The sequence below is a fragment of the Cydia pomonella genome, chromosome 1, assembly GCF_033807575.1.
Source record: "Cydia pomonella isolate Wapato2018A chromosome 1, ilCydPomo1, whole genome shotgun sequence".
NCBI lineage: Eukaryota > Metazoa > Arthropoda > Insecta > Lepidoptera > Tortricidae > Cydia > Cydia pomonella.
The window spans coordinates 20,633,260-20,659,840 of NC_084703.1; the positions used below are offsets into that span (position 1 = coordinate 20,633,260).

The following is a 26,581-nucleotide window of genomic DNA, read 5'->3' on the forward strand; positions in this document are numbered from 1 at the left end:
TGCACATTCAACATTTATTTCATAATAACATCCATAATATTATTTAAGCTCCATAATTCAATATATTTCACAAAATTCACAGTCATTATTCTAATGATTATTATAATGTGGAAGTAGGCGTGTTTGGTGTCATTCTAAATAGTACATTGAATATAGCATGCACACAATTCGATTATCGATGATATTAATCGACTTTTGTATATTTTTACATAATTTACTACTTGTTACATTTACTTAAGTTACACTCATGGAAATGCACTTTGCCCTATATAGGGTTATTGTAGTGCTTCATGTATAATGGACCACTTATGCAATCACCTCGGTGTATGTCTACATATACATCAAAGCAAGTCACTAACCTTAGGGACGAAACAAGTAGGTCTCTTAAACGAAAATCAATAATTTATAAAATATTTTGTTTATGGCAACTGTATATGTATCACGATTACAAATTAGAAATAGTAAGCATTATTTAATTAACTGTTAGTGATAAATTTAGATAAAAAAAATTACAAGCAATGTTATCACTTTGTTTTGGACCAGAATAGGTGGTATGCTGTCTGCAAGACGGTTACATCTCAAAATTTAAGGTTTTTGGATATAAAACCTTAATTTGAAAAATAAAGAAAAGAATCCTTAAAGAATTTGGTGCCTGAACGTATTGCAGGCACCGTACACCTGGTGTCCAGAGTAAGACAGGTTAAAATGCGTATCTATACCTATACGTATCAATTTATTTTCACAGCTTTTTAAAGGGCTAATACAGCTGACCCAGTCATTCTTTGTTACTCGGCAATGGCCAAGATTATTTTAGTACGCAGTGAGTGTTTTATGGGTTTTCTTAAAAAGGTAACCTTTTGTCGACTATTGACAAGGGAGATATCTAATTTTTTTCTTATGGCAGTAATGCCCTATTAACAACTAGAAAAGGTTACCTTTTGCTTGAAAACGCCACATATGGTATGGTGGTTGGTTGTAATAGCCCACTGAGCCGGTATTTTGGCCCCTACATTGAACACTCATTTCATTGGCTTATAAACATTAGCTCAGGTATAATAAACCCAAGGTAGCATAGCATCCACACTATACAGTAATGGTATCTATAATAATACCTTATAGCATAATCAACTTCTGAACAACTTAAGGCTGTCACGAATCTACGGGACAGTCTTATCTTATAATTGATTAGTCTTAATATAATTATATACAAAATAAACATACGACCATGTCTGGCACGACTTATTTGCATGGCCTTGAAATAATTACAATTAAACAAAATTAATATCACAGGCAAAAAACGCATAAGCTTTGGCGTGCACATACTTTTAGTCGTAAGTGTACCACGCTTAACTCGTCACGCACGGATCCAGACTCCAGTAGAAGTCCGTAGGTATCGGCAGCTAATTGGAGCTGCTGCTGCAGCTGAACAGAGCGGCGCTCTGTACAGGCCGCGTCCGTGTTCACCGGCATCGACAGCTCCTCGTCTAACCCTCACCCATGTTTGAAAGACGTACCCTCGCCGGGGTCTAAACTTATGGGCTTTTCGGGCAGTGGTCGATTGATCATCTTTCCAGATGAGTTAGATGCTGTTGACTTGTTTGATTTTATAGTGGATGAGTGTTGCGGACTACTTGCCGAATTGCTTAAGGATTTACTCAGAGAAGCAGTGGGGGCCGATGAGTGTATTTTTTCGCGAACAGCTCGTAGATACGGTCCGCGAGGTACAGCTTGCTCACCGACAACATCAGGCATGACACCCAATAACGACTTTTTATCCTTATCGCAGTTGGCTATTTCGGCATATAAATGAACCGCAAAATCTTTAGGTTCGAAGTATTCGTGAGCTAGCGCTGTCTGCCTGTTATATGGAGAAAGAGGTGTTAATTTATCTAGCGAAGGTGTTCTTGTACCGACACTGATCATCTGTTTCTTGTTTTTGCCAATCCGTGGCGTAGTATTTTGGAATGGTAGTTCGTATATGTTTTCATCAACAGGCATCGAGGTTGGTGTGTTAGTATTGCAACTCTCTTCAACTTTGATTAATTCATACAAATGTTCTATCATTTCACGAGCTTCAACATAGTTTTCAGGATCTTCTAATTTCTCTTTTAAAGTTTCTAAAAGCTCCTTCGTCAGTTCTTCTGGTAATGTTTGCGTGGTTTTGTCTTCAACAGGTACCACTTGTTCTGTGTACATGTCGGGTAGAGTAGTCTCCTGAATTAAGTCTTGCGCTCGAGGTTCATTTAATCGATGACGTTCGGAATATTCGTTTACTGATAATTGGGAAATAGAACCTGCGTTGTCAAGTCCAGAGTTCATACCGCAGGCACAAAATCTATCGCAAAAAGTTCCACATGACGAGTTTGACGATATTAAAAAATTTTTCACTGTAACACAGTACCCTTTTCGCCTCATCCACCTTATAAAGCTTACAAACATTGCAATTATTGCACATCCCAAAGCGGTAACTATAACTATACCGATCACTTTTTTATCTCTATCACTCAAACCGTTTTGACTGTTACTTTTGTGAGGAAACCTTGGATTTTTAATTTCAACCGCATTTCCATTGTTTTTACTCCTATATTGCTCACATTTAATGCTAGGGTCTTTACTACAAACGCTATCCAAAAATTTCTTGAATAACATGTTTTGTTCTGGTTCGTTGAAACATCGAGCGAAAAATTCATCGACGGTACAGTAACTTTGCGGAATAAAGGCATCTCCCGTGCTCACATCCAACACTTTCACAAGCCATGGAGTTATGTTACAATGGCATGGTGTACCGAAGTAATTGTTTTTATAGATTACATTTTGGGCAGAATTAGCGTAAGCATGGCCGATAAACATCAGACTCTCGGCGTTGGCTGTCTCTATTTCATTTTCAGAAAACACCAGTTCTTTTACAGATGCGCTTGTAGCCACTACAGCATGTGTGGGTAGTTCGTCGAAACTGTTACGTTCCATTTGAATTTTGTTCCAGGAAGAAATAACGAAGCCTTTTTCCATGAACTTGTTAAACTTGCTGTCCTGAATTACGACCGCAACAATAGTAGCGTTTATGGCCCCCGTGTCGATAATTTCAAATCTGAAATATAAGCAGACTATGCTAAGTTTTAGTATTTTGTAGTACCTACATTTACTTTGTAAGATCAATGAATAATGTAAAGTTAGATTTAAAAATAGATAATGAAATTTACTAACAGTATATCTTAAGAGAAGTAGTAAGGGCCACTTGCGCAATCCAGGGTTAGCCACTAACTCGGGGTTAACCGTTTCAACCCGGAGTTACCAGTACAATTTAACCCTGCGTTAACGGTTTACTCCGAGTTAGTGGCTAACCCAGGATTGGTGCAAGTGGCGCTAAGAGTCGTAAGTTAAAATTCAAGCTATATCTAAACATATCTTTTTTCCTTTTCTCAACCATTTGAACCTTAACAAAACCGGACAAGTGCGAGTTGGACTCGCCCACCGAGGGAGCCGTGCTTTTTAGTATTTGTTGTAATAGCGACAACAAATACATTATCCGTGAAAATTTCAACCGTCTAGCTATCACAGTTCATGAGATACAGCCTGGTGACAGATGGATAGACAGACAGACAGACGGATGGACAGCGGAGTCTTAGTAATTTTACCCTTTGGGTACGGAACCCTAAAGGAGGATGTTTTAGCGAATAGGTCAACTATATGAACAACCATTCTTTTCTCATTGTTATCGCATCTATTTTAATATAATTACCCCAAAGTATTACCTTGTATGAGAAATATTCAGGTTAGCGATAGCTGATAAGAATGCTTTTGTTGCTATTTGATGTATTCTGCACCCGTAGAAGTGAAGGTTGTTGATAAGGGACTTTTGGGCAAAGGCATCGCTTTCTATAAGAAAAAATGAGCAATTGACCGCCAACACTGTGTTATAAGTGTTCGCTGAAAATGATCTGGTCTTCAGCGCACGAACTTCAATGCCCTCCATAGTAATTCCAGCAGCAGAAGACCCGAATGCCTCTTCAGGAAACTCCGGTACTGTGAGGTTTTTTAACTCGATCTGGAAAACAAAAGAATGGTCTTATTATACCTCAGATTATAATGTAAATGTCGCAGCTTACTTAAAAGATTATTGCAGATTATAATGGAACAATAACAAAGGCTATTGGTATATTACAAATAAATAAAAAATTGCTACAAGGTTTTATTTGAAGAACTTATTATTCTTATTATAATATGATGTCTAATTATGTCATGAGAAAAGTGGACGACCACTTCTTCATACAAACGTAAACATATACACAATTTGATGTATATTAACCATATGCCCTACGTTTGCCTTTTTAAACATTTTACAAGCTTTTATTTAGTTTCACCTGTCCCGTTGTCTGTCGGTCTGTAATCAAATCTTGCAAGTTAAATTTGATCCACTTCCCGGTTTCCGATTGAGCTGAAAATTTGCATACATATGTAAGTCGGGTGACAATCCAATAATATTGCTACCATCGAGCTGATCTGATGATGGAGACAAGAGGTGGACATAGGAACTCTGTGATAAAACAACGCAACCTACCCTAAACACAAGTTTAGGGTTTTTAGAATTGGCTCGGTGAGTATTAGTTGCTTGTGGAAAGAATAGTACAGTCAGCAATAAAAGCTTGTAACAAAAATAAATGTTTGCAAACTTATTAAATTATTATGAGAGGAGCGAAAAAAAATTGCGATCATATTCATGAAAGCTCCTAACTTACAATAATTTTAAAAATCGAACGAAGTCAAACGCACGGCCATAGCTGTGACCAATATATACATGGTGTTCCACGAGGAACCCGAAATATTTTAATAGTGTATTCCTGATTATATTTAAAGACTAAAATGTCCTATAAACATTTTTTGAATTCGGTTAGTTCAGAGTTAATAACACTGAAAAAAAAACACATTTTTATTGTTACTTAGTGCTAAACGCGTTTATGATGGCGATGTCTAAATATACGGACGGGACGTAGTCTAAATATCGATATTGATAGATGTAAAAAAGTGACAAATAACACTTTACAAACGTGAAAAATGTGACAGATTTAGTAGTAACATTGCATTTTGATGAACCAATACATTTAAAAAAAATCGATCAAAAATTTTTTTGGGGAAATTTACCTAAACTTATATGACATTTTTTTATTCTTTTGGCCTCAGAAATGCGTGGTTAAAGTCTTTCGGGTTCCTCGTGATACACCGTGTATATGATATTGGGCAATATATATATACAGAGAAGAAAATTTGGATTGCGATTAAAACAGCAAAACAAAAATAACCCCAAGCATCATCACCAATAATAGCATCGGTGCTTATCTAAGCCAGCGTTTTAAGAGGTCCTACGGACATTGGGACTTGAAATAAATTTCTATAGAGTTTTAGTAATTGAAGTTTATATGATGTTTGACTCACTAACATTCTGAGTACCTATCAAGCGTAGGTACAGATACTAGAGAATATACTTGTAAACATTACCTACCAACTCGCTAAACTCGCTTTGCGTTTCATAACATTCGCTGTAAGACGCTTACTGATTACGCTTAATAAGCATACTAACCGTCATTCCTGGTCCGTGCTCTCCGACGTTGGCCGCTGAGCGGTCGAGCTTAAAGGCTCTAGAGTTCAGTTGTAGTTGTCGAACATTAGAAATACTCATGGTCAGTAGCCAGGAAAACGCTGCTCCTTCCAGTTTAACGTAGTCGCAATCTCTGATGGCTACCGACAGAGGCCCTGCAATGAAAAGGGACATATTAAAGTAATTGTCAATAAGTCCTAATTATATGTGACCAATGTTTCTTTAAATGGGGGATAATTTTATATAAGGGGATCATAGATTAAAAATGCGATAGACACGACAAAGCACAAAAGAAAAGTTAGTCCTTCAGTCATGATTTGTAGGTAACTTTATCGGTTTATTTATTGCTCATAAAGCATATTATTAATATATTCGAGTAAATATTATTGTTAAAAAATCACTAATACAGATTAATATATAGACGAATGTTACACGACAGGTTAATTACCGAGAAATGTCAATGCATTGTTTCTATTGTCTTTGAGACATTCTCACTCTTGTATTTGGTTCCGTTCGCCCTATGAGTCATTATCCTGTAAAACACGAATGCCGAGTCGGGGAAACGTATATTTTTAGACAGCAATCCGCGGACGGACGCGGCTGCTGGCTACCTAGCCGCTCAAACATGTCCCCGATTTGGAATTAAAGTAAATTCAGATCACGGCTGCACATTACAACTTGAAACGTGAAATATTACTTTCAGCGCTGAATATTTACCAAGTGATACACTTGCAATACTTACATGTTTGTGGTAGATGATAATCACAATTATGGATACTTATACTTTTTTTAAATTATGTTCAGCTCAATTATTTAATCATGGTAATATTGATGCCCAGAATAGATATTTTTTTCTAATGAAACGCGACGCGACAGAATTGCTTAGCCTAAATTATCGCCATTTATTTAGATGATCTGTTTGAGGTTAGCTTTATTGTTACCTATGATTTTAATATAATGCTTCATGCTTTAAAAACAAAAGGTTTACGAAAGCTTAGTAATCCAAACGTTGTATAATTCTTTTACTGTCACCAAAATGAAAAGTGACAAGTTTTATAGAGCTTCGACTTCAGGAGAAGGGTTCTATATTCCATTTTATTGCGGGTTTTGCTCATTATTTTTAATATTAATCTAAAATTCAATTGATTCTGCTAATCGCTACTTCCAACAAATAAGAGGGTATTTGTCAGGTATTTTAGGCCATCGCCTGAATAACGACACCACAAACAGTATTGACAGTATTCAATCTTACCTTCAACCATTATTTCTATCGGTATATTGACATTTAGTGGCTCGGGATGAAATTGGATGTAAAGATAAAAAAAAATGCGGGTGAAGTTAGTATAGTACATAAAGTACGGATATCATAAAAAATATAAAACAGGAAAATTATAAATAATAAGAACTTAAAATAAGAGACCGGAGCGTGAGAGGCAACCTAGAAGAGTCAGACCAAGTTAAGTTGGCAGCGATTTTGATAGCACAGATTTTGCAAGTATTAAGTAAACGTCATAATTTCATAGAAATTTAACGTTAAATTAAAAATAACACTTGTACAGTCTGTGCTATCATAATTGCTGCCAACTTAGCTTGGTCTTACTTTAGGTATCTCCGATTATATTGAAGCCAAAAGGGTAGGGTAGGGTCATGTGTTCCACCGTGACCTTAAAACTGGAGAGGCTATTTTGATGAGAGGGAGAGAGAAAGAGAGAGAGAGGGAGAGAGAGAGAGAGAGAGAGATCTGAGAGTAAAATAAAATTAGGAGCCATTCATGGTATTAACTTGACATGGAGAAAGCAACATTTAAATGACATCCCAACCCAATCGATAGGCATTTGGCATACCATATTTAGATAACATTCTTGAAGTAGAAAATGAAGTCATGCCGAAAATTTTAGTTATCTACTAAATTAGACTTATTCAAAAGTGTCCACTTTATGACTAAATTCCATTTAGAATGGGTCCATGTAATTTTGCAGCTCGCTGTACATACAATCGATTGATAATAAAATTAATATATGTTTTATAGAAACCATGCGTGGAAAAGTCGTCATTACGTTCAGCACGTGCGCTCGTAATAGACGTAATAGTAGGCTTCTAAATGTCGTGTTGCAAGCGCTTAAGCAAAGCCTGTCGGCAATGAATTTTCGTACAAATTTGCCGGCCTATGCCGGCAAAACGACCTTGAGCGCGTGTCGCACTGCGAAAACATACTGGGAAAACCCATTTCAATGAAAAAGAAAAAACCATAAAAAGTTGACTTTGGTTTTTGAGTTTTTTTCCATAAAAACAGTTACTGATTTAAAAAAAAGACTACCCGTTACGGATATATGTAGTATGCCAAAAAATCACAAATAATTCGTAGCATAACCATCTGCGAGGATATTACCGTATTTGTTGCGGTTCTTGAGATATTTTGATATTTTGTTCCGGCTCCATGAATTTTATTTGAAAAAAAAAAAAAAAATTACTATTTTCAACTCAAATCGTCTGAAACTTATAACTTAGCATAAACACACTGAGCAAAACCAATTTCAATCAAAAAGATCTTAAATTGTTGACTTTGGTTTTTGTGCTTTTTCCGTAGAAACAATTAATGATTTTAAAAAAACCGCACCCATGTTGGATATATGTAGTATGCCAAAAAATCACAAATAATTTGCAGTATAACGACCTGCGAGGATATTACGGTTTGTTTTGCGGTTTTTGAGTAATAATGATTTCTTGTTCCTGCTCCATACGTTTATTTAAAAAAACAATTCGTAACTCGACACTTTTCATTCCAAATCGTCTAAAACTCATAGGTTACCATAACAATGCTAGGCAAAACCTATTTCAATAAAAAAAAACATAAAATAACAACTTCGGATTCTTTGTCAATGAGAGCCGAATTTCAGCCCAAGGTGCGTCGTACATTCAAGCTATTAGTTTTTTTTGTATGTCCACCCATTTATTGAGAAAAACACTTTATATGTAAATACCTTGGCCGGGATAAAATTTGCCTACTTTGTGTTCAAAATGGACTCACTTCGCTCGCTCCCGCTTTACATCACATTCGGCCGGAAAGTCCGTACATCACAGCCTTTGTGGTAATTTACTTACTATTTCCAACAGAGCTTCATGTCAGGCATATTATGGTAGTATGTTAGTATTAGTTTCAATTACCTGATGGAATCACATATTTTATGTTTTAGTAAGAATCGCAAGTTCAGACATATTTTAGAAATTAATAAGTATTTAACTCTATTCTTCGTTTTTTTAGCATTAGAAATAAATTTTAAGAATTTTGACGTTTTTTATTCAGAAACGCCTTTTTTTAATTTAATAACTATAACTTGTGAAGGCAAAATAATTTATCTAAATGATTTATAATTGTTACATATTTGCATGTGTTTTCAATAAAAAGACCCGTTAAGATCGCTTACCTTCTATCTAATGCAAAAAATGGAAGTATAGCTAACTTTTCTTAAAATCGTCAGAAGGCATGTACTGTTGCGAGATACTAATTTTAATGACTTCATTATCAACTATCGTAGCGGTTATATTATCGTTTTATCTTAGTAAGGATTTAAGTCTATGTTGTGCTGTATTTGTTTGTCGGGATGTGGAGTGCGTCACAACGAAGCATCTGCCAACACAACGCACATGTCGACTCCGAATCGGCGACAATATTCACTTTATTGAATATTTCACGTCGGTGAAACGTAATGCATTCTACGTATTGTCAGAAATAGACCAGAGGTATACCTACGCAGACTAAGCATGTCATGAGGAATAATGGAATTCGCGCGTTATCCACCTGTCAGCTGCTCTCATGTGAAATCTAATCTAACTATGGTGTAGTGCGTTTCCTTGTGGGGATGAAAACACATTATTGGAATCACAATAACTATAGGTAGTCGTTATTAGAGTAGTTACTTAAATAACTTCATTCCTGAGAAATGATATGAATATTAAACAAATCAAACTTTTTGTTGCTTTCTAAGTGCAAACATGTGCTTTTAGAGAAACATTTTATTCTGTTTGTTATTTATGAATGGATATTTTGTTATTGCCACATTATAGTATCTTAATATATATACATACATACATACAGAGATGCGATAGATTAATTAGGAATCAGAAAAGGAAACACGTAATCTAATAGTGCAATCCTGTCACGCATACGCTTGTTACACAGCTGCAGAGCCAACGTCCTGGTAGCGGCTACCTTTCAATTGGAACCCTTTGGATACCATATCACACACCCAAATCACAATAGCGTAGCTAGCATACTAAACAGCCATACCTCTAGAACTCTACGTATCATTTAAATTTAGCTATAGCACATGTGAAGATATCTTCGCTAGGCAATTATTCAGATAAGGCGATGCGAGAGCATAACTCGCTTTAGCAAATGTATCGCTATACTAAATTTTGTTTTAAAAAGGTACAGTCAGCATCAAATACATAGTGACGGCTAAAGTGACCAAATATATTGTATTGTATAAATATATTGTCACTATCTATTTTTTTAGTGCTTAGAACCAGTTAAAAGATATTTTCGCCAAACTGACGACAGTTTATTGGCGAATAGAGCGCTCTCATATTGCTACATACTGCATACTGTTACGTTTTATCTAAATATGTTTACAATAATTATTAAAAAAGATTAGTTTTTGGATACTGTACAGCTAGTTCTTTATGACGCTGACTGTATAGTTAAATTATTATCACAGAAATTTCGCTTTGCATATTTACGTCAACGATGTTAGTTACCTTTGATATTACTGAAGGTGCTTTCCTCTATACGCAGGATGTCGCTCTTCTCAATTTCAAGGTACACGCTGATGACGTTGAGATTGATAGCAGCGAACTTCCTCATCAGCACGACTCTATTACCAGATAGGTAAATATGCCTCGCATCTTGTAGTTTCGCCAAGGAGTTCGCGCCAAAAAGGACACTTTCTGCTCCCGTCACTATGAGGTCAGTCGTGGATTCGGGCAAATCTCCTTCCAAAACGTCTATTGTCTGAAAAAAAAAAGGTAGACATGATGTTATACTTGAGAAGTATTTGCGTCATATATAAATAAAAATGGATGAAGTGCATTTGAGATCTAAAGAAGGTAATTTAATCAAGTAATTAGATTAAATCGTAGAATGTACATTTTGTTTATTAAAACACGTTAGTCACACTAGTATGAGTAACTTTATAATAAAGCCTATTCTAATACATACGCCTGTTCTAACCATAGCTATGTTTATGTTTAGCATGAACCTGTAAATGTAAAGGGTGTTAGCTAACGCTGTCGGCTTCACAAAAAGTCCTTTGTGTTCTGATGTTGATAATAAAAATAAGGTGCACTATGGTACATGCACTTAACCTCCTTTCTGTAAGTATGTAAACACTGAAATTATTACGATTCTTCATCTAATGCCTTTTTCAAATATGAAATAAATTTAAAGAATATTCTTATTTGATCGAATCAACACTTAATAGCAGAGCTGCGAGAGCTAGTCGTAAATAAGGGCTACAAACGGATACGGGCAAGTGATTGAATTAATGGTACTCATATAAGCATGCTTAGAGGGGATACGACAGAACCAAAGTTAAAGCCACATCGAAGGCACAGACATACTCGGCATTCAGCCACGATTAAAAATTATGTAAAAATATTTTAAACGGCTGTTAAATTAATAAAATTAAATAATTTTAAACATAAACAAAAATATTAAATTATAAACGTCAGTATTTTAAAAGTAAAATTCATTTATGCTACTTTGTTTGTATGAATAAGTGACATAATTAAAAAAAAGCTATAACTCCCGCGGGGACAAAATAGGCCTTTGTCGTTCAGCACACCTGCATGAAATAAGATCTTTTTCGAGCAAGTGTGATGAAATAGTTATTTGTGCAACAAGAGAGCATAGTTAGTAATTGCTGCGAGTGCATATTTTAAGTCTCGAGGAAGCAAAAGATTTAACAATTTTTGACGCGATTTTTTTTTGTCTTTTGTGGAAGGTTGGCTGACTTGGACAACCTGCCCCATAGAAAAAAACAATCGTGTCAAAAAAAAATCTTCTTTTTTTTCCTGATCAAAACATGATACCTAATATGCCCTCAAACGGTTCCCCATTATTTTAGTTACATCTTGTATAGCGTAGCGTACCGCGAAGCGAGGGACTCTTAAGGCACGAAGTGCAAAAGAATGTTGGTCCCGTGTGGCACAAACAACTTTCACCTCAGTAGTAAGAACATAAAGTCAAGGAAAAACATTATCCCAAAAAAAAGTGACCCAAACACTCATACACACAAACACCCATATACGCCCAAAATACCCATTCACTCAAATACCCATTTATCGAAATAGCCATTTACGCAAACACTCATACACCCGTTTTATTCAAACACCGAAAACGAAATCGACTTTTGCTCACTGTTTTTTAAGCATCAAAGCCACCCTTTTTTGAGCTACTGAGGTGAAATATATATTATACAGAGATTGGTCTAGGGTGAATCAACTTTTTTTGTTTTGTTATCCTGTCCCGTTGTCCAAGGGACAACAGTGGCACAGTTTGTTTGAAGAGACGTTGTATGCCGTTCTATTAACATGCTTAGTAGGGGGCCCATTATGGACATTGGTTATAACGACCACAAAAACGCAAGTTTAATTCATTTAAGTACCATAAAATCAGTATTTTAATGAACTTTTGTCCCCTGGACAACTAATCGTAACCATGGCAACGAGTGACGCTAAAAAGTTGATTGTCCCTCTAATATTAATACGTAAAACATTCTTCGGCGGCGCATCGACTCGTCTCGCTCGAAACGTGATGTTTCACAGCCTGTTATCAGAAATATAAGGTCAATAGTTCCTTGCACGTTACAGAAAAGCTCATTTTGTTACGTGAATTGGTAGAAAGGATATTGCCACTGATGAATTATGTCGTATTGTGTTGTACATCTCTGTTATCTTGTCGTTCGAGTTCACGTTTGTTCTAAATGTTAAAAAACAAGTGCTGTATGGTGTAGATGTTAATGTATATTCAAAATGTTAAATGCTAAAGATAATAAGAAATGTAATTAGTGAATTGTATCAGATAATATTGATCCCATTCTGTAACTAGAGAATTAATACCTAATTAAACTTTCGTACAAACTCATTCTTGATATTATTGGTATAAAACATGGTGTAATATAAAGATATAACTTAGTTTTAAAGTACATGCCGATACACAACAACTTAGTGAGTATGATGCAACAGTTTCATTCACAGAACGCCGACTAACTTCAGATTGCCTACCTAGTTGGTTACTAAATTCTGTTACTGCATTAATCTTTATCTACATAAAATATACGAACGAAAGTTGAATAAACTATATATTAAAATGAAGTACACAAAATCAGGAATTACATATGACAATATCATTCAAAATGGCCTCCTCTGGCCTTGACACATGCCCTCAAACGACGAGGCCAGTCATCAATAGCGGCACGCACGATTGTCATGTCTAATTCCGTCACTGTCTTAACTATGGCCCGCTTGAGGGAGTCAAGATTTATGTGGGGTTTAGCACAGGCTTTCTCCTCAATAACCTGTCATATGGCATAATCCAGGGGGTTAAGGTCCGGGCTGGAGGACGGCCAGTCTTCGTGGGCAATAAAGTCAATTTTGTTCCTTCGAAACCAGGCTTGAGTTGTTTTTGCCTTATGTGCAGGAGCTGAGTCCTGTTGAAAGACCCATGGCTGGTTTTGAAATAGGGTGTGGGTTAAGGGCTTCGTTATTGGTTCGAGAACGGTTTCCTGGTAAACTTTGGCCCCAGTTTTCACAGAAATGAACATGAGTATGACACACCCAGCCAAATCATCACATAAGAGGGATGATGGCCTCGTTGCACTCTCGGAACAGCCGCAATCGCCTCTTGACTGTTTTTTGCATACACTCTGTCATTCTGGCGGTTACAACATTCTTCAATGGTAAAAATTTTTTCATCTGTAAATAATATTTTTTGGTGGCCATTTTGCGCAGTCGAAGGTCTTCATAGATAACTTTTTTTAGGGAGCTTCTCTTCACAGACATCTATATTGCCAAAAACTTTTGCTTCCGGACGGGGTTTCTTGCAATTCTCGCCTTCACTGCCTTTATTAGAGCTGGGGTCCGAACGGTGCGTGGTCTTCCAGACGTCTTGCGGTCATCGAAGCTCTGAGTACTATTGTATCTATTAATTGTGCAATAAACAAATTGTTTGTTGATTTTTAGGTTTTCAAGCAACTTCAAAATTATGTTTGGCGGGTGCCTACATTTGTGCAACGCAATTACTGCGATACGATTCTCTTTTAGGCCCCAATTCATTATAGATACGACGAGATAAGCGTTATGTGTGGTATATAATTATAGCTCAGAAATCCACGACATTATATCATCTTTTATTTTTTCGGTATCATTTATTTATTATTTACACATTATTTTAACGGAAACAAAGAGGTTGCAAATCGAGTAACAGAACTTAGTAACCAACTAGGTACTTTTGGTACTCTGCGAATTATGACTCAGATCTGGTTTGAGCACTTACGTTTTGCAAATATAGGCCAGCTGAGTAGTGTTACCCTTTTACGGTATCGGAAAGGCATGATGTTGATGAATACAACACACGCCTGGCGGTCTTAAGTTTATTGCTGAATTTGGCACAGAAAGGCTGGCCACGATAAAAAGTGGACATGTACATTATATGGTATATCTTTTTACCGAATGCATATTTTCAAGCAGTTTTTTATTTATTTTAAATAATCACTTACGGTTAAATTAATTACAATGTATGGAGATGTATGTTTTCGCCGAATATATTCCATCTTACTCATACCTTTAATTTCTTGTACAGCCTTTACTGATAATCTTGACTCGCTTTCTGCTACAATGTCACAATTGTATTTTCACCACACCAAATGGTAAAGGCCCTCTTGATTGTTCAAAAACTAATGAGAAAGTTGCATTTTATCCACATGTGGGGCAAAGTAATCAGATGCAAATTTTGAGTCGTTTCCTTATGTTAGCTGGTAGAATTGACTTTCAAATGATGATTTTGGATGATAGATATTTAATTACGTTCATTTGGATTTGATTTGGTTTGTTTTTTTTTTTGCTATTTCATAGTTATTATTTTCCTCGCGTTGGTGTGGTGAAATTGTAGTTTTCTACTCGTCGACTGTAATTGGTTGAATTATGACTTCGTATATCAAACTAAAATTAAATATTCATAAGCAAAGGCTGTATTCAAGTATAACCAATCCCATCAAAAACAATACTTGTCAAAAAAACCAAGTCTCGCAACTCAGTTGTTCTGCGGTAAAAAGTTGTGAGATCCATGTAATACCAAGTCGGTTATTAATTTATTCAGTCTCTACTTAAGCGACTTTCTGTCTTAATACGCCCAGTCTCTAAGACCACGATCGTGGTCCATAACAATTGAAAATCAATTGTGTCTGGAATCTCCGTACTCGAAGCATTAAGTTGTTACGTAATAATTAACAGCATCTTATAGTGACGCATATCAATATTAAATTTTTTTAATGTTTTATATAAATATATTGAGACTCTATATATCTCTGACTTATGAACTATTTACAACCTTACGCACTCGTAATAAGTACGAATACGCACGTAGGTACGTTTTTCGCATTAAATAATTTAATTTACACGTGTTTTCATGACGGGAATACCCATTTTTTGCTCGATTTGGCAGGGGCACTACCATGCGCCTATATTTATATGGGACTAGCTTAAACCCGCGGCTTCGCACGCAATAATAATAACTGCCGTAAAACATAATAAAACTGAAGACTTGGCTGTATGGGCTTAATTTTCTTTGCGGTCTTTTCTAGATTTTTTAGTTTTTCCTTGATTCATACACCAAACACTACTTATATTCCAAATTTGAAACTTCTAGGTCTGCTAGAAGTGCCTTAGAATTTTGATGATCGGTGAGTCAGTGAGTGACAAAATTAAGAAATTTGACCCGTTATAATTCTTAAAATACTGGTTCAAATTGAATGAAATTTGAAATATACCGTGTCTTTACAATGCCTGCATGGTTACTGAAAATTTCAGTCTTCTAGTTTTATCCACAACGAAGTTACAGGGGGTCGAAAATGGTCTGAATTGCTTCGAGAAAAGGATGGTACGGCCGTGCTTTTTTGCTCGACTTGGTGGGGGCACTGCCGTGCTCCCAGATTACGTGCCGCCGCGGTAATTTTAGTGGTTTATGGAAGTCTCGAAAATATGTGATTATTTTGGAATCCAAAGTAGCGGCCATGCACTTAATCATAAAAGTCGTCGTGGATGGCGTGGACCCGATGGGATCATTACAAAAGATTACATCATCTTGAATATCTGCGTTTTTGCTCTGATCAAGATGAAAATCGATATCTGAGGATTCGGGAAGCTTTTTATTATGAATCTGAGGTAAATTGGCGAAGACGGGCCGCATATTGATTTCTGCATTTTAAGGGTTCCGTAGCCAAATGGCAAAAAACGGAACCCTTATGGATTCGTCATGTCCGTCTGTCTGTCCGTTTATGGATCTATCTTTCATGTGATTAAAAAAAAAACCTGTTTATTTCCACAAACAATTACAAGGAAATTGTGGCACTAGTGAAAAAGGGTACAAGTCTCTGGCAGCGCAGGTGTAAAGGGGTGTAAGTTCCACGTAACACTTATGCCCTTATACACCTAAACTGCCAGAGACTTGTACTCTTTTTCACTAGAGCCACAGATATATACTTAGTACTAATCTCACATTTTAAAGATTATCTTGACTAAGGAACTGGGGATGCAACCCCTGTTTATAATAACAAATTACAAAATTAAATGTTAGTGAGTCTTTTCACATTTCAATCAATCAGTGTTTTTTAGGGTTCCGTAGTCAACTAGGAATCCTTATAGTTTCGCCATGTCCGTCTGTCTGTCTGTCTGTCTGTCCGAGGCTTTGCTCCGTGGTCGTTAGTGCTAGAAAGCTGAAATTCAGCATGGATATATAAATCAATAAAGCCGACAAAGTCGTACAATAAAATCTAAAAATTTAATTTTTTTGAGTGTACCTCCCCTACACGTAAAGTGGGGGTGAAATTTTTTTCTGCTTCAACCCTACAGTGTGGGGTATCGTTGGAAAGGGCTTTCAAAACTAATAGGGGTCTTCAACAAACATTTTTTGATAAAGTGAATATATTCGGAGATAATTGCTCCGAAAGAAAAAAAATGTGTCCCCCCCCCTCTAACTTTTGAACCATAGGTCCAAAAAATATAAAAAAAATCGTGGAAGTAGAACTTAAGAAAGACTTTAAATGAAAACTATAGTGAACATGATCAGTTTAGCTGTTTTTGAGTTATCGCAAAAAGTTAGTAAAAAGACTTTAATTAGGTACTGATTATGCAAATTTGCCTATTTGTTTAACTCGCGTGAAAGGTACCGTTTCATCCCTTGGTTAAAAATTTACTATACTTTAAACTCCAGTTTAGCTTATTGTGACGGAAGAGTAACTACGGAACCCTACACTGAGCATGGCCCGACATGCACTTGGCCGGTTTTTTTAACAATAGTTTTAGAATTATTTGGTTTATTAATTATGTTATTAATTACATCGGAGGGAAATCTATTCAGAGTTTTTGGTATGTAAGAAGACCATAACCTATTACCATATTCATTTTTATTTTTACATGTTATGAAGTTAGGTTCATAGGATAGTCTACGAAGGTTCTTTGGTCGATGATATCTATTCAGCTCTCCCAAACGATGCTTGCATTCTAAAATTACAGCCATTTTAGCCTTATCATATACACTGAGCACTCTACAGTAATTAAACAAGTTCTCATAATTATTTCTAAATTGCTGTTTAATTTTTAGCGGAACTATGGTTTTTAATATTCTAATTTGTATTTTATGAATTTGCTGTAAGTAAGTTTTATAAGTACGCTCATAACCGGATATGCCATAGCCAATTATGGAGTCAGCCAAAGCTATATACAATAAACGCAGTATGTTACATGGCATTTTATGCTTAATTAAACAAAGATTGCTGAGTATAGCTCTTAACCTATTACAGACATTATCAATATGTGGTCCCCAGTTAAATGAGGTATCAATTTTTAAACCCAGGTAGGTATGGTTGTTGACAACTTCCAACAACTCACAATTACCACTACAGTAGGGCAATGCATCATGCATACACGACATTTGACGACCGGTCTGGCCTAGTGGGTAGTGACCCTGCCTATGAAGCCGATGGTCCCGGGTTCAAATCCTGGTAAGGGCATTTATTCGTGTGATGAGCATGGATATTTGTTCCTGAGTCATGGGTGTTTTCTATGTATTTAAGTATTTATAAATATTTATATATTATATATATCGTTGTCTAAGTACCCTCAACACAAGCCTTATTGAGCTTACTGTGGGACTTAGTCAATTTGTGTAATAATGTCCTGTAATATTTATTTATTTATTTATTTTATTATTTATACATGCATGCTCTTGGGCCACAATTTTTGGTGCATCACAGATTTCCATATACGGATAACAGATATGCATTACTTTAGTTTTAACATAGTTTATGGATAAGCCTACATCGTGAGCCCATTTACAACTCGCTGAACTCGCTCTGCATTTGACACTCTGCCACTTTTATGTCTGTATCAGCAATTAGTAAGCATGTGTCGTCAGCGAACTGGTATACAGAGGCTGTCTGGAATATATTGATCATGTCATTAACATAGACCAGGTACTCTGTCGGTCCCAGGATCGATCCCTGCGCTGTGCCTTGATAGGACTGCAGGAGATCACTTTGTTCTCCTTCAATCCTAACAGTGTTAAACCTATGATGGTGGTACTGCTTGAATCAATCCAGCGTGGGCCCCTGTACACCACTCTGCCGGAGCTTTTTGTATAACGTCTCGTGATTCAGGGTGTCAAATGCTTTGCTAAAGTCTATCATTACTAGTAATACCTGTTTTCTATTATTTAGGTGCTGGTTTACTTCATCAGTGAACTGTGCAAGTAACTTTGAAAACCAAACTGTCTGTCATGGATAATGTTGTTATATGATAAAAATTCATTAAGTTTCCTGCCTATATAAGTTTCTATAACTTTATCTATGACTGACAGAAGAGTTATGGGTCTATAGTAATTAGTGTTTGAAAGGCTTCCTTTTTTATGCATTGGGCGTACTACACTACACCTACCTTTCAATCAATCTGAAACAATACGGTTTATGTCACATTACGACATACATTAAAAGTTACGATTTTACAGTACCCAATTGTTATGGTATGTAGTTTATTACAATAAATTAGAAACTTAATAAGTTACTATATTGGAATACTAAAAAAATACAAGACTATTTCAAATATTATAGTTTGCTTAAAAAATCCGAATAGGTAAAAAAAGTTACCATTCGATTTGTTACGTTTTATTTTAAAAAATCTCATTTTGTTTTTTTCTGTATAATCTATTAAGGTACATACATAAACGCAACATTTCACCAACGAAATCGTAATTTACGTACATCGAAACGGCTTCTAAGACATGGTGACGTTACGATGTATTACCTTTTTTTTTAGGAGCGTTTCGTCAGTAAAGTGCGATTGTCAGACTTTGACTAATATTTGTGACTTTTGTATTGCTGATATTGACTGAGACTGATACTCCTATTTCCCAGGCTCCGATAAGCCGTGGCAAAATGCCGAGACAACGTGAGGAAGATGATGATGCTTGAACGCGAAGAACAATTAAATGTTTCACTTAATATAACTTGGTTAAATTTAATTCGGCTAATAAAAACGAAAACTACAAACTATTATTATAAATACTTTAATATAAGTCATTCAAATAGTTTTGCAAATTATACGGAAATATTTAACGATACATTTCTTTGACCGAAACTAATCACAGGCTGCCAGCAAACAATGGGTCGTGATCTATTTCGTACTAGTAGTTGAACATTTTGAAAACTAGGTGTAACAGGCGGATGTACAGTACAATACTCAGTGATTTCGATTGGCTGTGATAGGGCATAAGTCAATTGAAACAATGGCTGGGTGCGTTCCGACATTGCTAACTGCTAATTTTTTTAAAGATACCTACTCGTACATACTGTACATAAACACTTTGTTTAAATACTTACATTTAATCCATACCTGAATCTAATCTATATATATTCATCTTTTACTGTAATTAATGATATAATGAACGTACGTAAATTAAGTTAAAATATAAGTACACTATGTTAGCTAGTACAAGTGCGACAGATAGGCAACACGTCGTACGTGGTTCGCGGTAGGGCCTCAGGTCACGTGACCGTCTTACGAATTTTCATTCTGACGAATCTGTCGGTCACGTGACCTATCGCGAGTTTAAAAAAATTTCTCCATCACAAAAAGTGCACACCGCCGCTAAAGAAGTTTTCACTTCAAAAAAATAGCCACAACCGAATACAGAACCTTCTCCTTCTATGAAATTGAAGTCGGTTAAAAACCTGTGTAAATAATTAAGGCCCAGGATATCTGAACCTATTATTAGCAAACAACTTTTCATACCACCGCGGTTCGTCATTGGCATAATTTATATACAGTAGCTACAGTATCAGCAACAAGTTTGTATGTATAATAAGACAGAAGAACGATGCCTGTCCACGGCCGGTGTATGTTAAACACGTGACATCTATACAACATCTTACTGTAGGCAGCAATTCCTATAACTACCGAGAGACGGCGTGCTACTTCCATTATGTCCGCACCGCAGTAACGTTCGTCTTGACTCGTCTGATGTGAACGAGATAATTGCTGTCGTATTACATAGGAAATAACTGTAATAGAACATTGTATTGACCTAGCCTTACTAAATTATTTTGACGGTCTGTAAAACAAAACGTTGTTAATCCAGTGTCATTGACAGCATCGAATATTGAATTTGTAAACACTACGATAAGTTTATACGATGAAAGATTAAATAATTCTACATTTTCCTAGGTAAGCTAATTTCTTGCGTTATTGTAGGCGTAACCTTGGTATGGTTAAGGTGGAGTTGTCACCGGGTATTCGGTAGAATTAAAATAATTCATATTACTTATGATTGCAAATGAGAAAATCCTCACCTTTGGATTGGTTAACATATTGACTGCCAGATAATATTTATCTGTTTTACAAGGCGGCAAAGCTGTTGTTTAACTATTCGTGCTAATATTGATATCCGAGCAAGCAAAAGATTCCAAAATTGAACCATGAGCGTAGCGAGAGAGAGGGCCTTGAGCGTTGCGCCGGTTTCGAGGCAAGAGAATTAACCAGACTTTACTACCGAGTGAACCCCAACTTTTTTGGGGGTTGTCTGACATCTGAGCAAAAGTTAAACGGATGATGCCACTAGGATGGCTGACTAGTGACTGTGTTAATATAAAATAAACCATATACCTACAGATCTACAAACCCGTACTAGGCTTAATAGGAATTAATGCAATGCTTATTTACTTGACCACAACTAATTATGGTTTTGGATTTGAACATTGCGATATTTTTACGTAACACATTTATGACATGCAGTTGCAGCCACCTATTAGTTACCATAGAATGCACAAAGGTGAACTACATAACTTAGTCGTTATTACCGTAATAATTATTCTCAGTTTGCTACACTATCTAGTAGCTGCGAAAACCATATAAATATATGTAATTGTTAAAGTTGTATTATACTGTAAACAAGTGTAAACTAACAATACCTACATTGTTATCAAAAGGTCTAGTCCTAGCCTTCTACCCAGATACAAATAAACTACAAAATTAATACGAGTATGTAGCTTAGTTGATCTTAGTATGAAAACAGTAAAACAAAAAATAGGTAAGTACCTAATAAACGTGTACACAGTCAACCAGCGAGTAGTTCGTATTTGCCTAAACAATAGGAACTAAAAGCACAATTTCGTGATGTGTGTTTATCGGTACCAGTGAGATAGAATTTTAGGAGTCTCGTGGTAGAGGGTGTGCTCGTCGCAGGAAGCGATCTCTCATTACGTTTTTTTATGGAGTGTTCGTTGATCTCGCGCAGCTCGGCTCCTACATGTTGTTCTTTCTCGAAACGCGCCGGGACTGATCATTTCTTATGATTGGGATTTCATTCAAGCCATAAACTGTTATTTTTTCAACGCATTACGTCATTTGAGTGATTTCGTAACTATGACGATTCTAAGAACTAACGTATAAAATGTTATTTTTTTAGTCCATACATATCAAATGAATGATGAGTCATCAAATTTTGCATTTGTTTTGTTTAATTTGATACTAGCGTACACAAAGACGCGGTCTCATTATTATTATGTCTATGATGTGAGTCAGATGCATCGTTCTTCGAACATCTCGGATCTCGGTATAAACAAGTAACCTTACTCCGTCCCACCCATCCCGATGTTTTGTCCGAGCGACAGGTGATTCTTGATTTGACTGGCAGCGATATTTAACTTAATTATACGTATATATTATTGTAGAAATTCGGACAACACTGAATTACCCTTCAATAGGACTTACACGTAGACCGTGTGGTCCATGGCATATCTAGCACACAATAATAACGTTAGTAATTAACTTCCGGCTTTGTGATCGGGGAACTTAACTATAGTGAGTTCCCAACAAACGTGCTTAACTTTACTGTAAACGAATATTAACTAACTACCTATACTAAAATTGCATAAAAAATTTAAAATTGTTATAGTTAGGAAACTAGTATAAGGTAGTCGCCAGGGTCTTACAAAGTTTTTTTATGATGAATGGGATAAACACGTTTTAGAAAAAGGTCACTATTGTGGACAATACAATAAAGGGATTGACTTTGGTACATATACTATATCCCGTTGTACTTATTTGAGTCTCAAGTACTGAATATACGTATCCCGCCTGTGTGTGTAGGGCCCAGCGTAAAAATTAGCTTTCGATTCGCTTACCTTTGCCATGTCTACAGGATAGATGCCAGAGAGTTAAGCATACTTGGATGTTAGGTATTCTAAAATGTGTATGACCCGAATAGTTACATCGGCCAAATGCGTGTCGAACCAAGCACACTGAACAAGTGAACAGTCAGTAACACTTAGGTTCTTTACTTTAGGTTATTTAAACAAATGTCTTTAAGAGTATCATTTAAATTTAATGTTGGTTTGTAAGATAATGTAAAGTAAAATACTCTTATTAAACCCGGAGAAGCGTAAATTATATCTCAAAAAGAAAGATTGATTGACCCTATTATGCTTTCGTTTACCTACATTAATTATTGAAATAACGATAGATATTAGCGAGAGAATGATGGAAACCTCCGAGATAAATTTTTCTCGTTCGAACTCCGAAAAAAATCCTTTTTTTGTGATGCTTTTTATTTTTTGTGGCTAACGCGCATATGGTTTCTCTGACTAACAAAACATTTACGCATTTCTTTCTGATTACAGTGGTTACTGTTAAAAAAAATCAAAAAGTGTCTTTTATATTGAATAGTCCATATCCGTATGCATAACCACAAGTGGCTTAAGTTATCGAATAGCCAATTTAATTTATAAAATCATATTATTATTTATTCCTAACAATATACCTGTTATCATCTAATTTAGTATTCTACTATGTCTGGCTGGGTAAAAGGGTCATGTATATTTTCTGTCCTCCGCTTTGCATCTGGAATCATCACTAGTGAATTCAATTCAATGCATTTATTTGTCGAAAAGCAGGTAGTGTTACAAACAGGTGTTACATACAGATAATTAAGTGCTCCACTTTTGGCCATATTATGAGGCATACAAATATTTAACGCGAGTGGCGGTGTAGCTCATGTGATTCAAAGTAATTGTCATCATCAAAATAATACATGTCAACTGATTACATACACATGCTTATCAATTAATGACAAAATTCTAAATGTCAAATTAAGGTATATATTTAACTTATATAATTTAGATATAATATATGCTTGAATTATTTATTATTGTATAGACCTAATGAATGAATGGTCAGATTTCGAGTCAGCAGAAAACAAATGCCATACTTTTTGTTTCAATGCCGGTGATGGCTTAACATTAACACGGTGACTGATACCGCTATCGGCGCCCTATATCTACTCCAGTAAAATGTGCCAAGTGCAACGATATTTAGAACGGAATGCGTACATATTTATCTCTAACGCTGACTAAATTTACTCATTTGTTTTAAAACTCATTAGCTAATGTCGATCGATAATAATTGACCACACTGATTACTAAAATGTATTTTAAATGATGTTTCAAAATTGTCGAAACAGACAGTATAGTCTCCGTGGCCCACCACAAATAGCACGTTTGCGATTCTAAATCCGACGCTGTGTATGTTGAGTAGATGCTTGTAGTGCGATTCATTTTGCTTTCTCTTATCTGCACATACCATGAGTATAGTCTATTTTAAATTTGTCAAAACGTGACCGCCGTGACGTATAGAAGACAAAAAACGACTTAAATTACTTAACTATTTGAATCTTATTATCATATCAGTCTTCACAATGGAATTAAGAATGCATACGTTGATATTCTGGTTGAAACGGTTGCTCTCATGTCGGGGCAGGTAGTCTCCATTGTTTACAACGGTTTTTTGTTTAGTTTTGTGGCCTTCTCTGGAATGGATTGGTGTTTATGTCCTTGTTTGGTATTTGTGCAATACAATTCATCAAATTATAAATTGATTACCTACTTGTAGATACCTATAGTACCACTTGTTAATTTAAACACATTGGACTTTTATTTAGCCATATCTCTGCCTTTTATAAACAGTTTTCCTTGCAGATATGATATATCACCAACCGGTTTACATGCTAAGTTATTTTTACATGTTGGGGTTTTAACACAGTAAAGTGAAGAGAAAACAAGTATATCCTCCCAATACCTAATAGAAGCGGATGATAAGGCTTAAATTGTGGGATACTTAGAACTTTTGACAAGTAATTAACGAAAGATTCATATTCCTAAGTAGGTACATCCATATCGTACTCATTAAAAATATACTCACTGATAGGTACATTTGTCAGTCACTAGTTTTATAACTAATTCAGAAGAGAGATAGTAGGTACCTGATCACGGGGTACCGTGCAGTTGACAATAGTCCATGACGGGTGAGCAGCTGGGACACACTCGCAGAAAGTTTTATACCGGTTACACAGTCCGAGTGAAGTGTCCGCACACACGAGTGACTCAAACGCCACGAGCACCAACAACGCGTACAGTCGCGACATGGTGCCGCGGCGAGCGCGACCGACCGCGCTTGACGACCGACATGCACAGACTGTGATCCGCACCGCCGACCGGCTGGCTGCTGGCTATCTCTCCGCTCTAGTGATGCCACTTGTTAACAACACCCCACATTTATCGACATCGATGTTTCGCTTTACCTATTACTAATTATAGTAATTATACACTAACTCAAGTTAAATGATGCGCTATGCCGAATCGACGTGATCACGAACAAGTGTTAATTGGTTAATTTGGTTGATGGCAATTTTAACTTATAGTCTATGTTTACTGACTTGAAAGAATAGGAAATATTTATTATAACAGCAAAACACCGTTTGATAAAAAAAAAACTAAGCTATGTTAATTATTTACTGCGTGACAATGGAGGTGTTTATACTACCTCAGCCGTTACGACGGACCACATTGACTAGCTTTGCGTGTTGCGAGTAAGAAGCATAAATAAGTTTTTGGCAAAGCTTTTATCGCTCACTGTACTCTTCTTTCCACAGACAACTAATATTCATCGGGACAATTATAAAAACGCCAATTCACAATTAGGTTGCATTGTTTTATCACAGAGTTCCTATGGCCACCTGTCTCCATAATCAGATAAGCTCGATGGTACCATAATATTGCATTTTCACCCAACTTACATATGTATGCAAATCTTTAGCTTGACTAGAAACCGGGAAGGGGGTCAAATTTAACTTGCAAGATTTGACCCGTACAAACATAGTTACATAGGTATGATTAGGTAGTCAGCGTCTAATACTTTGTAGCAGTCAAAGTGGCCAAATAGTTCGGTACACCATACTAAATATATGGTGTACCGTACTATTTGGCTACTTTGGTCGCTACAAAGTATTTGACGCTGACTGTACATTGCAAGTTAATGAAAAGCTTGTAAAAAACAATTTACAGATTTAAAAAAAACTGTCCAATATTAGCACAAAAATATTAGGAGGGCGCGTAAAGCCAGGAAATTAGAAAGGAACAAATAATATGGCGCGCGGCACGAAACAACGCGACGTACGCAAGGCAACGCAACACACCAGTGGGGCCTCACTCTAAATTGCGACGGAAGATTTGACGATCGCGCGGGTTTTTACGTTTTACCTCAATAACTTTGAAAATATATTTCTGATTAAAATTATGCTGGTTAAATCTCTCGGCTTTAACACTAGCTATATTTTGCTATGGAATGCAGGGTAATGATATTACATATGGTGCTGCTTTCCCACACGCGTGTGGCAATGAGCACTTTACGTGGATATGTCGAAACTTTAAAGAGCCATATGTACTGTAGAACGTTGTACGATACACGTGCGAATAGGTTATTCGCAACTTGTGTCGATTTAATGATAAATGAAAGTTGAGACATGTTTTCGTGATTTTATTCTATAGGGAGCGTGCATGAACTGTAGGAGGCAGAACAGGAGCCGTCAGATTTTTGGCGTGAGGTGTAAAATCTGATGTTTATTGTTCCGGTGTAGCCCACAAGATGGCAGAACCTACTATGCACAAGAAAACACGTGACGTGTAAATGTACATGTATATGGTTCCGATTCAGGCCACAAGATGGCAGTTCCTCCAACGCGCACGGTCCCTATTGAGCCAACTTTAACCTATTGAGGATTTTCTGAAGTCTGCCCTCGGATAATAGAGTCTACTTTCCTTATGAATTCTTCCATTGCATTTTCCCTTTATTAAAATTTGTTAATATACAAAATAAAAAGTACAATTT

General features: G+C 36.2%; 2 protein-coding genes across 2 annotated transcripts in view; one reads left to right on the forward strand and one right to left on the reverse strand.

Moving 5' to 3' along the window:
• On the reverse strand, positions 1 to 24,942 carry LOC133526908 (uncharacterized). Its single transcript, XM_061863767.1, has 5 exons — positions 24,678 to 24,942; positions 10,352 to 10,604; positions 5,576 to 5,748; positions 3,753 to 4,045; positions 1 to 3,088 (listed from the first exon to the last, which is right to left on the reverse strand). The coding sequence occupies exons 1-5, from the start codon at positions 24,837 to 24,839 to the stop codon at positions 1,492 to 1,494; spliced, it is 2,478 nt and encodes an 825-aa protein (XP_061719751.1). The 5' UTR covers positions 24,840 to 24,942; the 3' UTR covers positions 1 to 1,491.
• Positions 1 to 26,581, forward strand: part of LOC133527150 (E3 ubiquitin-protein ligase MYCBP2) — a 185,246-nt gene that overhangs the window by 76,580 nt on the left and 82,085 nt on the right. The window lies entirely within an intron of this gene.

Bases quoted from the DNA above. Each gene is read 5' to 3' on its own strand.
- LOC133526908 (XM_061863767.1), bottom strand. From the start codon at position 24,839: ATGTCGCGACTGTACGCGTTGTTGGTGCTCGTGGCGTTTGAGTCACTC. The intron at 10,605-24,677 runs GTACCTACTATC...TTTTTTTTTCAG, and splicing joins GCACGGTACCCCGTGATCAG to ACAATAGACGTTTTGGAAGG. The intron at 3,089-3,752 runs GTAATACTTTGG...CTTATATTTCAG, and splicing joins CTGAATATTTCTCATACAAG to ATTTGAAATTATCGACACGG.